The sequence below is a fragment of the Ursus arctos genome, unplaced genomic scaffold, assembly GCF_023065955.2.
Source record: "Ursus arctos isolate Adak ecotype North America unplaced genomic scaffold, UrsArc2.0 scaffold_14, whole genome shotgun sequence".
Lineage (NCBI taxonomy): Eukaryota > Metazoa > Chordata > Mammalia > Carnivora > Ursidae > Ursus > Ursus arctos.
This window is the reverse complement of record NW_026622808.1, coordinates 12426600-12440817: the sequence shown is the minus strand read 5'-3', so window position 1 is coordinate 12440817 and position 14218 is coordinate 12426600. Positions and strand designations below refer to the sequence as shown.

The window sequence follows — 14218 nt, the reverse complement described above, 5'->3', positions numbered from 1 at the left end:
CTAACTCTGGCTCGGCCCCAGTTCCTCCAGCTGGCCACACTTGACTCTGCCTCAGGGCCTTTGCACTTGCTGCGAACACCGCCTGGAACACACTTACCCCACATATTCTTCTCCTCCTTCCCATGCCAGCTGATGCGCCCCTCCCCCGGCGTCAGTTTCCCCAGCGCCTTCCGGGTCTGATTCTAAAGCCGGAGGGGGGTCACCCTGAAGGCCAGGCTGGGTATCCCCAGGCTCCGGGGGTTATCTCACTCCATTCGTCATCAGATCAGCTCCGTAGGCTCGTGTGCTCTAGGCGCCCGCTCTGCTCCTGTCCTTGGGAGCTTGAGAGCTGACTAGTGGGGAAACTGAGACTGGAGGGAGTGGCCAAGGGAGATGTTCCGGAAACGCGACGGCCCAGCTGCCCCTGGTTTTGGGGCACGGCGATCTGCCTACTTTTGGGGATCGACATCTCCCAACCTCGGCTTCCTCCGCGATACATAGCCCCCGCCCCAAAGTCGACGTCGGAGCAGTGAAAAGCGCAGAGAGGAATCGCTAAATTTCAGAACGCCGTCCTAACTATTTGGCGACCATTCCTTTAAAAAAAAAAAAAAAAAAAAAAACAAACCAAAAAAACCCGGCTTCCTGGTCCTCCCAAAGACGGCTTAGAGTCACGCGGTTACCCAAGCAACGGCTCTGTCCCGCCCCTCCTTGACAGCGGGAAGAGCCAATTAGAGGGCTCCTTTGGCGCATGCCTCCGAGCTTCCGGGGCCCCGCTGCTCCCTGGGAATTGTGGTTCCGGTGCCCTCCTCCCTCCGCGCGGTCCCTTCGCAGCTGCCGTAGCCTGTGAGACTACAACTCCCGGCAGGGGCGGGCGGCGCAGGCGCAGTGCGGGCGGCGCGGGCGACGCTGCGGGCAGTGTGCGGCATGTTGGCGCTGCGCTGGGGCCACGGCGTGTCCGGTCTCCGGAGGGCCCTGTGGCCGGCGGGCCGCCCCGGCCCCTTGGCCGAGGAAGGTAACGCAGGGGAGGCCCGGGGGTGACGCCGCGGCCCCTGCCCCCGCTCGCCTCCCCCTGCGGCCGTAGGCCGTCGGGATCCAGCCACTCCCTACCTTTGCCTCTTGTCCCTGTGGGGTTCTGGTTTTGGGGAACCCACTGACTGGACCCCGCTTTCACTCGCCCTTGAGCCACTCTCCGGACGGGAATCGGCAGAGCACTTTGACGTTGAGTCCTGGTTTCTTTTAGAGTCCCCTGATCCCTTATTTGAGATTTAGGGCCCTTGACCTTTGAACTCACTGCACCTTTAGTTCGAGGAACCCGTTATCTTCGGCCCCACAGCCAAATTTTCCTTGCTCTGAGGTCCCCTTCACCTTTGACCTATTGGTTTTTTCCAATGTGAGGCCCGTGACCACCGACGTTTTCCACTGAGCTTAGAGCTCTTTTGCCCCCGGATCCTGCTGTTTCCGCCCATTTGAGGACCTCCCAGCCCCCCCAGGCGCCGGGCCTCCTTCTGCCTCCCGCAGCCTCTCTTCGTCACCCACAGGGGCACTCAGTGGTGTCTGGGGCCACAGAAGGCGCTCCTCTGCCAGCCCTTGTGAGCAAGACCACCGGAAGGACTGGGGCCACGCGGAGCTGCTGGAGGGTGAGCCCAGACCCCCAAGGCTTGGCGCCTGAAGCCCTTCCCCACTGCCCCCTGTGTGGGCCACTCTGCTGGGGTTATGTTCCTGAGAGTGATCCTGTGAGAAGGGATGTCATGCTGTAGAATGGGGTAACTGACATGGTCCCATGAGGATGATGACAGAAGGCCCACTTAGTGTTTCCCCCTTCCCCAAACCCAGCAGGTGCTCCTGCTTTCCAGGTGAGAGAGTTGAGGCCCAAAATTGTGGCTGGGGAGGCTGGGCCAAGGCTACACGCAGCTGCCCATGCAGAGCCAGGATTCGAACCCTGAATTGTCCCATGGGGCCGGGCTTGGCTTCCTGGGCTTGGGCACCTGAAGGGGCCCAGTAAGTGTCCTCCCATCTTCATAACAGCTCAGTCCTGGCACCCCCCAGACCATGTCCAGCACATCCTGCTTCCCTTTCAGCAGCCAGTGGTGGGATGGGAGAGCCTCTGAAAAGGAAAACTTTATTTCAGGAAATTCCGAACATGCAGAAGTGAAGTACCACCATCCTCAACTGCAGCCTTTCCTTTCTTACCCACCACCTAATTATTTTAAAACAAAGCCCAGATACCATTATTCAACTGTAGGAAGGTTCTAGAAGTCTGAATCACATTATGTCACCCTCCAATCTTAAAACTCTCCAACTGTTTCCTCTCGCACAGAATAGACACCCACCCCCACCCCACCCCGACTGAGGGCACAGATTCCTGTGGCCTTTGCTTGCCTTCTCAGCGAGAAGGAGCTGTGGCTGCCAGGTCAGCTCTGATGTTGCCGCCCTGCTCCAGTGTGTGGGCCTCCACGTGTGTATCCAAAGCATGTGGCCTGGGTGTTGGCGCGCTCTACGGGCCAAGGTCACCCTGTCTTTCCACTTTATTTCAGCAAACCTCTGCTGAGCCCCTGCTGTGCGGGGCCAGCTCTTCTGTCAGCTGAGTCCAGTGGGAGGGGCACAGGCACGGGGCAGATACAGTTGGTCCGCGGTAGTATTTGCAAAGTTGACGCGTAACTCTGAAATCAGTACTCACTCGCTGTCCTAGTTACTTGTAGACACGCACAGCGGCCAACACGAGTGGTGGAACATAGCCGCCCCCAGCTGGTACTGAACCAGGCGACACACTGTCTTCCTGCCTCGGGCGCACTGTAAACAGGCGCCGTTTCCGAGGTGCGTTTAGTGTCACGTTGTGTTTAGTTTAAATCTGAATTTGTTGGAGAGGCAGGGAGGGGCAGAGAGAGAGAGGATCTCAAGCAGACTCCCTGCTGGGCGCAGAGCCCTGTGACGCAGGACTCAATCTCGCGACCCTGAGATCGTGAGCTGAGCCCCGTTGGACTCCGCCGAGTCACCCAGGCACGCTGTTTTTGCATTTTTGTACTTTTGTTGGTGATTTTGCTGTTCAAAGTGGCCCCCAAGCGTAGTGGTGCTTTCTAGTGTTCTAAGCTCACAGCACGAGGCTGTGAGGTGCCTTTTGGGGAAAATATGTTTGTGCAGGTGTGGTTACGGTGTTGTTGGCTGTGGGTTCAGTGTTAGTGAAATAAGGTGTTTCAAGCGGAAAGACATAGAACAAGGTTGTGTGTTGATCTGCTGGGGACCCCCGTGATGTGTAAAGTCATTGTGGCTCAGGGCTAGCAGCTGAACCACCGCTCTGCAGGAAACTCAGCCACTCCTACCCATCAGGAACAGCATGTGCAAAGGCCCTGAGGCCATTGCGGCTGCAGTGGAGTGGGGGGAAGTGAGGGCAGGGGGCATCCAGGCACCTGGGTAGATTTTGAAGACAGAGGCACACCCCTGAGGGTATGCTGACAGACTGGATGTGGATGGAGGAAGAGAGGCCTAGACGACCCTGGGGTTTCCGGCTGAGCACCTGCAAGGACAGCACTGCCAGTGACAGACGTGGAGGAGCAGGTTTTGGGGGGACACCAGGAGCTTGTTGGGGAAGTTGAGTTCGAGAGAGGCTCAGACAGACAGGTGCTGAGCAGGTGGGTAGGGCGTATGTGCCTGAAAATCAGGGGACACGAGGGAGTTGTCGTCAAATACATAAAGCCGAAGCCTCAGGAGCAGGTGAGACCAGAGGGTCTAGGGAGATTGGGGCCTGCGTGGGGGTCCCCCCGACATCCTTGCCCTTTGCCCCCACAGTGCTTGAGGCACGGGTGCGGCAGCTGCAGGCCGAGTGTGTGTCGAAGGCCACGGTGAAGAGGGTCGGCGTGGCTCAACAACTCCGAGCATCTGCCAGTCTCCAGCGCCCCGGGAAGGCCCAGGCAGGGCCTGAGGGCACCGCCGAGGATCTCGGTGGCCGCTGGGCTCAGAAACTGGACCAGGAGAAGTTTGCGATGCAGAAGCGCAAGCAGCGGTTGGAGCTGAAGCTGCAGGTGCGAGCCCAGCAGCTGGCTTGTGAGCACAAGCTGCGGGTGGCGCCCCGCCTGCTGGACGCCCAGCTGGCCAGCCGCCTGCAACACTGGGAGCAGGAGGTCCCCGAGGGCCTCTGGGAGGAGCAGCTGGTGTGGCTGCTGCAGGAGGCCCCACGGAAGCTGAGCCCCGAGGTGGAGCAGGCCCCCAAGGCTGGGAGCGCCTCCATGCAGCGGGAGATCTGGCAGCAGAGGTTCCTGGCCTTCCTCGAGTGCTGCCTGCTCACGGGCCACCTGCCTCTCGCCCACCACGTGCTGGTCACCTACCATGGCCGGTCCCGGCAGCAGCAGCAGCTCACGCGGGCCATGTACAACACCGTCATGCTTGGCTGGGCTCGCAAGGTGAGCCGTGGCTCTGGGACTTGGGGCGGGGGGGGGGGGCGCATCTCGGCGGGAGTCCCTCCCCTGCCTGCTGGTGGCGGGAGTCGAGGCCCAAATGGCGCTTAGATGTGAGCCCTGCTCTTTCTGCTTGTTACCGTCTTAATGATTTTCTCAGGCTCGTCAAGCTTAAATCACCCATGTTTCTCGGCAGAAATTTTGCAAACAACCAAGAAAGGAAGAAATCCAGCTAAAGTTTTAGGGTTTCTTTGGACTACTAGGCTGGGGCTTCTGTACGGTCTGGCGTCCCCCTTCCTCGACACCGTGACTTGGATGCTTTAGGTCTAGTTCCTGTGGTGGAGGGGTTAGGTTCTGCTGTCACGACCCTTCTTTCTTGAACACGGGCGTTTGTGGCTCTGAACTTCCCTCAGGGCTCTGCTTTAGCTGTTTCCCATGTCTTTCCAAGTATTCTTAATGTCCCCAGCAGTGTCGTCTTTTCTGGTTGTTCAGGAGAGTGTTATGTACGGGGCCTTGCAAGGGGCCAGCTGCCCTGCCTCCTCCCTCCCCTGCGCCTGCAGTCCAGTTTAAGGGCCAGTGGGAACCGCACAGGCCCGCGAAGGAGACGGTCGTGTGAAGACAAAGGTGTGAGCACAGGAGGGTGGGCTCGCGGTGGAGACTGGGCCGCGCCTCCTGCACGGACTGGGCGGCAGGCCCAGGAGCCACTGTCTCGTCCATCTGCGCTGGACTGTGACGTGACGCGAAGATGCCCGGTGTCCGCAGGCGGTTTCTTGCCCGCACTCATCCCTGGGAGGTGCGCTAGATTTAGGGAGTTAGTGAGCACAGAAGGACCGGGTTCTCCCATCCAAGGTCACAAGCCCTCCAGGTCCCCCAGTGGAACATGCCTGCCAGGAGCCTGTGTGTGAGCTTCCTGCGGTCCCTGGGACAAATGACTGAAATCGGGGCGGCTGTAAGTGCTGGGGATTTACTTTCCTTCAGTCCCAGATCCAAGTGTGGCAGGGTCGCGCACACTCCGGGGGCTCTGGGGAGGGCCTTTCCTGCCTCTCCCGGCTCTCGGTGGTGCCTGCGGTCCTTCGCCTGTGGCCCCGTCCCTCCAGGGTCTGCCTCCCTGGTCACACAGACACCTCATAACTAGTTCCATCAGCAAAGATCCTGTTTCCCAGTAGAGACCCTAGTCTGAGGTCTGGGTGGATGTGAATATGGGGGTGCACTAGCCAACCTGCTCCAGGCCCCGTTCTGCATCGTACACAGACTTCACAGCCATCACTGGCTTCGCCAGTCATTGCTTCTGGGCAGTCCACGTATGTGATGGGGCTTGGCTTTCATCCAGACCCATGTTGGAGTCCCGTTTCTGCCACGTGCCCACTGTGTGGCCCGCACTGCTCACGCCTCTCTGAGCCTCAGTTTCCCCATCTGTAAAGCAAGGAACCCTGCTGGATTGTCCAGAAAACGGAGGGACCTTATTCACGGCTTTGACTACCATCTGTGTTTAGGACAAGGGCAAAAGAACACGCGAACTTCAGAAGCACATGTTGTCATGTTGATGACCTTACTGAGGTTCTGTCCATGTGGGACGGACACACTTATTCTAGGCTAGCGCAGTTGGGTAGAACTTTCCGCGTTGGAAACGTTCCTCGTCTGCACCAGCCATGGCCCCTAAGCCCTTGAAGAGCTAAAGATCCGCAGAGCGACTGTGCATGGCTGCTGACTGCGAGGAGGGCAGCCCCTCAGAGCCTGGGTGCCGGGCCCGTGGTCCCCGATGGGACAGCACCGGTCAGATTTGGGCAGCAGGGCCGCGGGTGGGAGAGTGCTGGAGCGCTGCTTTCCTGAAAGGCTCTGCAGCAGCGCTCCTAACCCCTGCACATAAAAGGGGAATTAGCCACTTCCTGGACACGGGTGGGGACGGGAAGGTGGCACACCACGTGTCGGGTGCCGGGGAATGAGAGCCACGGCGCCCGCGTGAGAGAGGATCTCAGGACGTGGGAAGTGCCGAGCTCCAAGCAGGTGGACGAAGAGAGAACGGAAAACCGCCAGACGCAGGGCAGGGTCTCCGCAGATCACACCTGGGAGCCTTGTCGTGAGGCTGAAGCTGTGCATGTTCATGAAATAGAAGTGATAACGCGGCTCTCCTCAGGGCGCCAGCCCCCCTCCCCCTGCCCCCGCCCCAGTGTCCTCGCTGGCTGGCGCCGCACTCGGGGGCGCACGGAAATGGCCTGGCCAGTGAGCCTTTTCCTGCCTGATTTGTTGCCTGTAGAGAGGGGTCTCGGCCACCTCCAGACCCTCACCCCCACTTGGTCTCCCCAGGGCTCCTTCAAAGAGCTGGTATACGTGTTCTTCATGGTGAAAGACGCTGGCCTCACCCCAGACCTGTTGTCCTATGCAGCCGCCCTGCAGTGCATGGGACGGCTGGACCAGGACACCAGCACCATCCAGAGGTGGGTGGGCAGCCCGGCCCTTTCTGGGGGCTGGTCCCCCCCCTCCACAGGCCCCTGCGGCCACCTGGCGCCGAGACCCATCCCTCGGGTGAGTCTGCGCCCGCCGTGTGCCCCCTGCAGGTGTCTGGACCAGATGGCCCGGGATGGGCTGAAGCTGCAGGGGCTCTTCACCAGCGTGCCACTGCGCCCGGAGGAGCAGGCCGTGGTCCTGAGGGCTGTGCGCAAGGCCCAGCCCACCTTTAGCCCGCCGCCCCCGCCACAGCCCCCACCCCAGGTCAACACCTCACCACTGCTCAGGGAGATCTATGCCAAGGTGAGCAGGCCCTGACACCCATAGGTGGGGCCGTGTCGTGTGGGGGACTAGCAGGGACCGCCCTGTCCTTGCTGCAGGGGCCTCGGCCCCTCCTTTTCTCTCTCTCAGAGCCACCTGCCTCAGGAACGCCTTCCTGCTCCTCAGAGGCTGGACAAGCCAGACCTGGCAAGTCCTGGCCCCCAGTGGGGCCCTGACCCTAAAGGCAGGGGCCACAGCCGTGCTGGGGTTGGTTTCCCACCTGGAGGCGCAGCTCCAGGCAGAGCCGGCGGTCGGTGTCCTGAGCCCAGGCGGGCAGAGGGGGCTCCGTGCGCTCAGGACTGAGTCACGCTGCTCTCTACAGACCTGTTCGTGATTCTCCGTGTGTCGGGTGGTGCTGTTTCTAATTGATCTATTTTTGGGCAGGTCACACATTCACACGGTCCCCGGTTTAAAGACAAAACGTGCATCCAGGGCCTCGAACCGTGTCCCCCCAGGCTGTCCCGGCTCCTGCCGAGCAAGGCCAGCCCGTGCTGGGCGCGTGAGCCAGGGCGGCTGTCACATGCTCGGCGCCTTGCTTCCTCCCAGCCTCGTGGACGGGCGGTTTCCGATGCAGCCCTGCGGGGCTGCTGGGTGGGGGTGTGGCAGGGCAGGGTGGCCAGTGGCCCCGGGCCTCACCTCCGGCCCGTCCGCACTGGCAGAGCGGGCCCGTGTCGTACCCAAAGCTGCACCTGCCGCTGCGGACGCTGCAGAAGCTCTTCCAGGAGCAGCTGCGCGTGGAGCTGGCCACCACCGTCGCCGTGGAGTCCGTGGAGAAGGCCCGGGTGCTGACCAAGGAGGTGCTGCAGGCGGTGAGGACCTTGGCTGGGTCACACCCCTGGTCTGGGCGGGCCCCTGCCCGCGAGGGGAAGCTCGTGGGGTTGCTGCCGCGTCGCGGCCCCCTCTCCCCGCCTCCGTAGAGCCAGGGTAGGCCGTGTGCCCACCTCCTACCTAGCAGCGTAGGAAGGGCGCGAGGCGGCTACGCGGCTCCGGACGCCCCTTCCAAGGCGCCTGTGAGCTCGGGGTCCCTGCCCCCGAGGGCCTAGAGGGTACGGTGGCGATGCCTGTGTCGGTCCCCCGCAGCGGAACACCCTGAAGCAGCTGCGGGCCGAGTGGGCGGAGGCACTGTGCCTCGGGCTGCAGGAGCTGAAGGCCAGCGAGGCCCGGGCTGCCCACTCCTGCCGCTCCACCATCTTCCCGTACCTATGCGTGCTGAGCGAGAGGGAGCTCGCCGAGCTGCTGCTGCAGGTGGGGCCTGGGGGCGGGGGGCAGGCAGGGCACGCTGGGGGGCTGGGGGTTGAGGGGCCGGGCCTGGGGCTCACGGTGCCGCCCCCAGACCCTGCAGGTGCTGCCCCCGCAGGGAGAGTCGCTCCTCTCCCTGGCACAGCAGCTGGGCCTGCGCGTCTTCAACCGGCACACGGTGCAGAGGAAGCTGAGCAGCCAGGTGCAGGCGCTGCGGCAGCGCTACTACCGCTACTTGCAGCTGCTGGCCTCCGACACCCAGGTGAGGCCCGGGACCGTGGGGGGCTGTCCCCGGGTGGGTCGGCGCGGCTGCATTTCCAGGTGGAGAAACCGAGGTCTGGGGCGCTGGTCCCCTGCCCACTGCCCTCCCCAGTGGGGCAGCCGGCTTTGCCCCCAGGCCTTGCCACCTCCGCTGCCTCTGTCGTCCCGCCCTGGGGGTGGCTGGGGGTGGTCAGCTCTGGGCCTGAGCCCCGGTCCCTGACCCACTCTCCCTCCCCCAGGTGGCGGCGCCCCCCTTGCCACGGCAGTACTGGGAGGCACTGGGGGCGCCCGTGGCCCCCCACGAGCAGCCCTGGCCCCTGTCTGTGCTGGTGCAGCTGGGCAAGAAGCTAGCCGAGGTGCTGGTGGAGGTCGTGCGCATGCCCGGCAGCCTGGCCACCCGGCAGGGCTCCTGCACGCTCATCCCCGTGCTCTACCACGTGTACTCCTTCCGCAGCTTCCGCCAGGTGGGCGGCCTCAGGAGGCCTTGGGCACCTGAGAGGCGAGGCTGGGGGCTCTGGGTGCTGTGGGGATGCTAGGCCCCGCTGGGGTCCTCTGCCCACTCGTGGTGGGTCTTTCGGGGTGGTCGGCCCCTGGAGCCATCTTTGCCTGCCTCGCCCCCAGATCGGGATCCTGAAGCCACACCCGGCTTTCACCGAGCTGCTGGCGGTGGCCGCAGAGCACACGTTGACTTTCGAGGCGGCCGAGGTGCCCATGCTGTGCCCGCCACTGCCCTGGACGTCGCCGCACACGGGTGCCTTCCTGCTGAGCCCCACCAAGCTCATGCGCTCGCTGGAGGGCACCATGCAGCACCAGCGTCTGCTGGACAGCTGCCCGCCCGCCGAGCTGCACGGTGCCCTGGACGCCCTCACGCAGCTCGGCAACTGCGCCTGGCGCGTCAACGGGCGCGTGCTGGACCTGGTCCTGGAGCTCTTCATGGCCAAGGGCTGCCCCCGCCTGGGTGTGCCGGCCCCGCCCTCTGAGGCACCCCGGCCGCCCGATGGCCGCCTGCCGCCCAGTGCCTCATCCGCCCAGAAGGCCGAGGTGCGGCAGGAGGTGGCCCGCTGCCTGAAGGTGGCGCGGGAGATGCACAGCCTGCGCTCGGACGCTCTGTACCGCCTCTCGCTGGCCCAGCACCTCCGGGACCGCGTCTTCTGGCTGCCTCACAACATGGACTTCCGCGGCCGCACCTACCCCTGCCCGCCCCACTTCAACCACCTGGGCAGCGACCTGGCGCGTGCCCTGCTCGAGTTTGCCCAGGGTCGCCCGCTGGGCCCCCGCGGCCTTGACTGGCTCAAGATCCACTTGGTCAACCTCACGGGGCTCAAGAAGCACGAGCCCCTGCGGGCGCGCCTGGTCTTCGCAGACGAGGTCATGGACGAGATCCTGGACTCTGCCGACCGGCCCATGACGGTAGGGGTGCGGAGGGCGCTGGCGGGGCCCTCGTGCCTCACCTCTCCGTCTCCCCCAGCCTGTGCCCTGTGCCGGCTACCCCGGGCCCTCCCTCCGAGGCCTCCCTCCAAGCCCTCCCTCCGAGCCCTCCCTCCGAGCCCCCCAGCGTCTGCCCCTGGGCACGGGCTCCTGGCCTTGTCCTTTCTGTCCCCTTCCCTCTGCAGCCCTGTCACCTCCCTGTCTAGGCCAGTCCTTCCTCCAGACCCTTCCCCGTCCCGTGGCTGCTCGTGCAGGGCTACTCCCATGTCTCCCTCCCTGCCCGTCGCTCCTGTCGCCCCCACCCTGCCTGCCCAGGCTGGCCTGAGCCCCACTCTGCCCTCTGTCAGGGCCGGAAGTGGTGGATGGAGGTGGATGAGCCCTGGCAAGCCCTGGCTTGCTGCATGGAGATCGCTCGAGCCGTGCGCGCCCCCGACCCCACGGCCTACGTCTCTCACTTCCCGGTTCACCAGGTGACCTGCCGGGGACCCTGGTGTAGGGGTGTGCCTGGCCCTGGGGGTGGGGTGCTTGCAGTCCCTGCAGATCCCACTTGCAGGTTGGCTGGTGTCCCTGTGTGGGGGCCAGCCCCAGTAGGTATGGCCAGCCTTGCGGTGTGACCTCATATGTGCACGTTTCCCTGCCTCCTCACTGGGGTCCCACAAGCTGGTGCTGTGAGCAGTGCACTGGGGTATCTTGGAGCTGTGGCTCGTTCCCCGGGGTCACTCCCGCCGGCCCCGCTCGGACCCTCCCTCTCCCGTCGGCCCCAGGACGGCTCCTGTAATGGCCTGCAGCACTACGCCGCCCTGGGCCGGGACAGCGTGGGGGCCGCCTCCGTCAACCTGCTGCCCTCGGACCTGCCCCAGGATGTGTACAGCGGGGTGGCCGCACAGGTGGGCGCCGCGGCCCTCCCACCCGTCCTCCTCAAGCCCACGCAGGGTCTGCATCTTAACGAACACCTGCATTTGCAGGTCCCGTGGTCTCTGACGCGTCCTCCGTGACGGGACTGGGCAGTCAGGGTGGGCTTCCTGGGGAAGGTGTCAGAAAAGGGAACTGGGGGGGCTTCCTGGTGGGGCTGCTGGGCGGGGTGGGTGGGGTGGAGACTGAGGGTCCGTGGGCCCGCCCGCTGACCCCCAGCGCCTGCCAGGTGGAGGTGTTCCGCAGGCAGGATGCTGAACGGGGTGTGCGGGTAGCCCAAGTGCTTGAGGGGTTCATCAGCCGCAAGGTGGTCAAGCAGACGGTGATGACCGTGGTGTACGGGGTGACCCGCTACGGGGGCCGCCTGCAGATCGAGAGGCGCCTGCGGGAGCTCAGCAACTTCCCCCAGGTGCGCCGTCACGTGCGCTGGGTGTCCCTGCGCTGCGAGGGAGGGACGGTCCCCCTGGTCCTGCCTGCGCCCCTGGCCCCCCCAAACCCCTGGCTGCTGGACGGCAAGCAGCCTTGGGGGACCCCGAGGAGGAAGTCAGTTCCACTGCCCCTCCAGGTCCCTGGGCGCAGTGGGGAGGCCACCCTGGCTTTGACCGCCACCCCGCACCCCTCCAGGAGTTCGTGTGGGAGGCCTCTCACTACCTGGTGCGCCAGGTGTTCAACAGCCTGCAAGAGATGTTCTCGGGCACCCGGGCCATCCAGGTGTGTCCCCGTTCCCTCCCCGGGCCTGGCAGGCTGCCCCTGACCGGGCCCTGCCCTGAGCCCCGTGCCCTGTGTCCACAGCACTGGCTGACCGAGAGCGCCCGGCTCATCTCGCACTCGGGCTCAGCCGTAGAGTGGGTCACACCCCTGGGCATCCCTGTCATCCAGCCCTACCACCAGGACTCCAAGGTGTTGGTATGTGCGCCCCCCCCCAGCGCCCCCTGGCTGTGTGTGTGTGTGGGGGGGGGGACTCATGACCCTCCCTTCCCCAACCCTGCAGATCAGTGGCGGCATCCAGAGCCTCACCTTCAGCCAGAGTGGGGACACCACCCAGTGAGTGCGGTGGGGGTCCTGGGCTGGGTGGGGGGTGTGCCTGGGCCGAGGGAGGGCATGGGCCAGGGACTGCCCCCAGGTCAGGCCAGGGTGGAGGCGCCTGAACCCTTCCCCTCCCCAGAAAGCCCAACACACTGAAGCAGAAGAATGGCTTCCCCCCCAACTTCATCCACTCGCTGGACTCTTCGCACATGATGCTGACAGCCCTGCACTGCTACAGGTGGGCCCTGCATACTGCACCCAGCTCTGTTCGTCATCTGGTGCATGCAGGCCCCATCCAGGGGGTTGGGGACGCAGGGGGGACCCACAGAGTGGCAGAGGCAGGTTGGGAGGCCAGGTCGGACAGGGTCGGGGCCAGGGCAGAGGCCTACAGCAGGTGAGGACCCCAGCCATGTGGGTGGTCGGACCTGCTGCCCAGAAAAGGACTGTGTGAGCATGTGTAAAGGTCCTGAGGCAGTGAGGTGTGAGTGATGGTGAAGCAGCTAGCTGGGCCTGGGAGGGAGGGGTGGTTGCTCTGAGTGACAGGTGCCTGTGGTCCCATCCAGGTGAGTGCTGGCCGCACACCGTGTAGCCAGTTCTGACAGAACTGGTGAGGGGGCCCTGCTAGGGGGAGGCATAGGTGTCTGGGTTTCTGAGCCCCTTAGGGGCAGCCGAGCAGGACAGCAGGGCAGGTGTGTGGATAGTTCGTTAGAGAGGAGCCAGGGTTCGGGGACGCATTCTGTTTCCATCTGTCTGGAGGCACGGGAGCCCTGTAGTGGGGGTGAGGGGGATGGTATCAGCAGTGGCAACTGGGGGTAGGGGTGGGGGGGGAATGACGGGGGGCGAAGAGTTTCCTTCCTAAGAGAACTGTCCACCCATGTGCCGAGCATGACACGCAGCGGCTGGGACGCACACAGGTGGGGGGTGTGAGCATGCTAGCCGAGTGGTGGGGGGCTTGAGGTGAGGAGGGAAGGAGCAGGAAGGGGGAAGGGACCACGAAGGGCAGCCCCCTCCTCACAGGAGACCCTTATCCTGTGGCAGGAAAGGCCTGACCTTTGTCTCCGTGCACGACTGCTTCTGGACCCACGCGGCTGACGTGGAGGTCATGAACCAGGTGCTGCCCACCCTGTACCCACCCCCAGATGGCAGCAGGCACCCTTGATCCCGTGGCCCTTGCCTTGTGGCACTTGTCAGCCTCGGTCCGGCCATCAGCTCAGGGTTGGGCAGGGGAGTGGTGACCCTGCCTGCCCTCGGCGGCCCAGTCCCGCTCGCCCCAGCCCCTCGCTCCCCCTCCCCCGCCCCCAGGTGTGCCGGGAGCAGTTTGTCCGTCTGCACAGCCAGCCCATCCTGCACAACCTGTCCAGGTTTCTGGTGAAGCGATTCTGTTCGGGCGCCAGGTGAAGTACCCCAACCCCGTGCGGCCGGGCCCACACCTCCCTGCCAGCTTGGCCTCACCCTCACCCTACCCTCGTCTTCAGGTCCCCCAGGCACTCCAAGAACGTGTGGTTTGGCAAGCTGCAGGACACGCTGAAGTCCGTGCCCAAGACAGGTGGGAGCGGGGGCCTCCTGCGTGCTCGCTGGGCGTGGGGTCCTGCGGCGGGCCGCCCCACAGCGTCTGCTCTGCTCTGCAGGGGCCTTCGACCTGGAGCAGGTGAAGCACTCCACTTACTTCTTCAGCTGAGGCTGCGGTCCCCAGCGGTGGTCCCCAGCCACCGTCCCCAGCCAGGCGCCGCGCGGGCAGCCCGTCCTGTACCATAGTGTAAAATAAAGCCGCGTTGTCACCCACGGGAGCCAGTGTCTTCCGCCGGTCTCGGGGCGCCTGACCTCCTGGGACCTGGCGCCGAGCAATCAGAGGCTGGCAGGCTGGACGCCAATGCTGTCGTTTATTGCGCGGAATGGGGGTGTGGGGGTTAGGGGCGTGGAGCGCGGTGGGGGCGCTGCTGCCTCGGCTCTTCAGTACATTCATCACGACGGCGGCCCGGCCTCACCCCCGCGCCCTGGCGCAGCCGGGACTGCTAGCCCCTGGGCGCCGGGCGCTGGAGGGGGCTGGGTGTGCCCGCTCCGGGGAGGTCACCACGGGACGCGCGTGGACGGGGGCCAGACCGGTTATTGCGTGAGCGCGATGGGGGCAGCAGGAAGCCGGCGGGCCAAGTATTGCACTTAAAAAACAGAATCCTCATCGGACGGGCCACCTACGAGGGTGGGGGCGGGCAGGACTCCAC

At 64.4% G+C, this 14218-nt stretch overlaps 1 protein-coding gene across 1 annotated transcript; it reads left to right on the top strand.

Annotated features, from left to right (window-relative positions):
- Window positions 1-861: 861 nt before the first annotated feature.
- POLRMT (RNA polymerase mitochondrial) lies at window positions 862-13781 on the top strand. The gene is made up of 21 exons (XM_026480829.4): window positions 862-991; window positions 1518-1616; window positions 3763-4373; window positions 6672-6802; window positions 6923-7115; window positions 7793-7942; window positions 8214-8378; window positions 8467-8634; window positions 8873-9097; window positions 9255-10043; window positions 10409-10531; window positions 10826-10948; window positions 11203-11382; window positions 11598-11684; window positions 11766-11879; window positions 11965-12017; window positions 12139-12237; window positions 13038-13110; window positions 13302-13393; window positions 13475-13545; window positions 13628-13781. The coding sequence occupies exons 1-21, from the start codon at window positions 904-906 to the stop codon at window positions 13675-13677; spliced, it is 3684 nt and encodes a 1227-aa protein (XP_026336614.1). The 5' UTR covers window positions 862-903; the 3' UTR covers window positions 13678-13781.
- The last annotated feature ends 437 nt before the right edge of the window (window positions 13782-14218 follow it).

Coding starts and splice junctions, on each gene's coding strand:
- POLRMT (XM_026480829.4), top strand. CDS start 904: ATGTTGGCGCTGCGCTGGGGCCACGGCGTGTCCGGTCTCCGGAGGGCC. Junction 8,379..8,466: donor TCGCCGAGCTGCTGCTGCAG/GTGGGGCCTGGG, acceptor TGCCGCCCCCAG/ACCCTGCAGGTGCTGCCCCC. Junction 13,394..13,474: donor CGATTCTGTTCGGGCGCCAG/GTGAAGTACCCC, acceptor CCTCGTCTTCAG/GTCCCCCAGGCACTCCAAGA.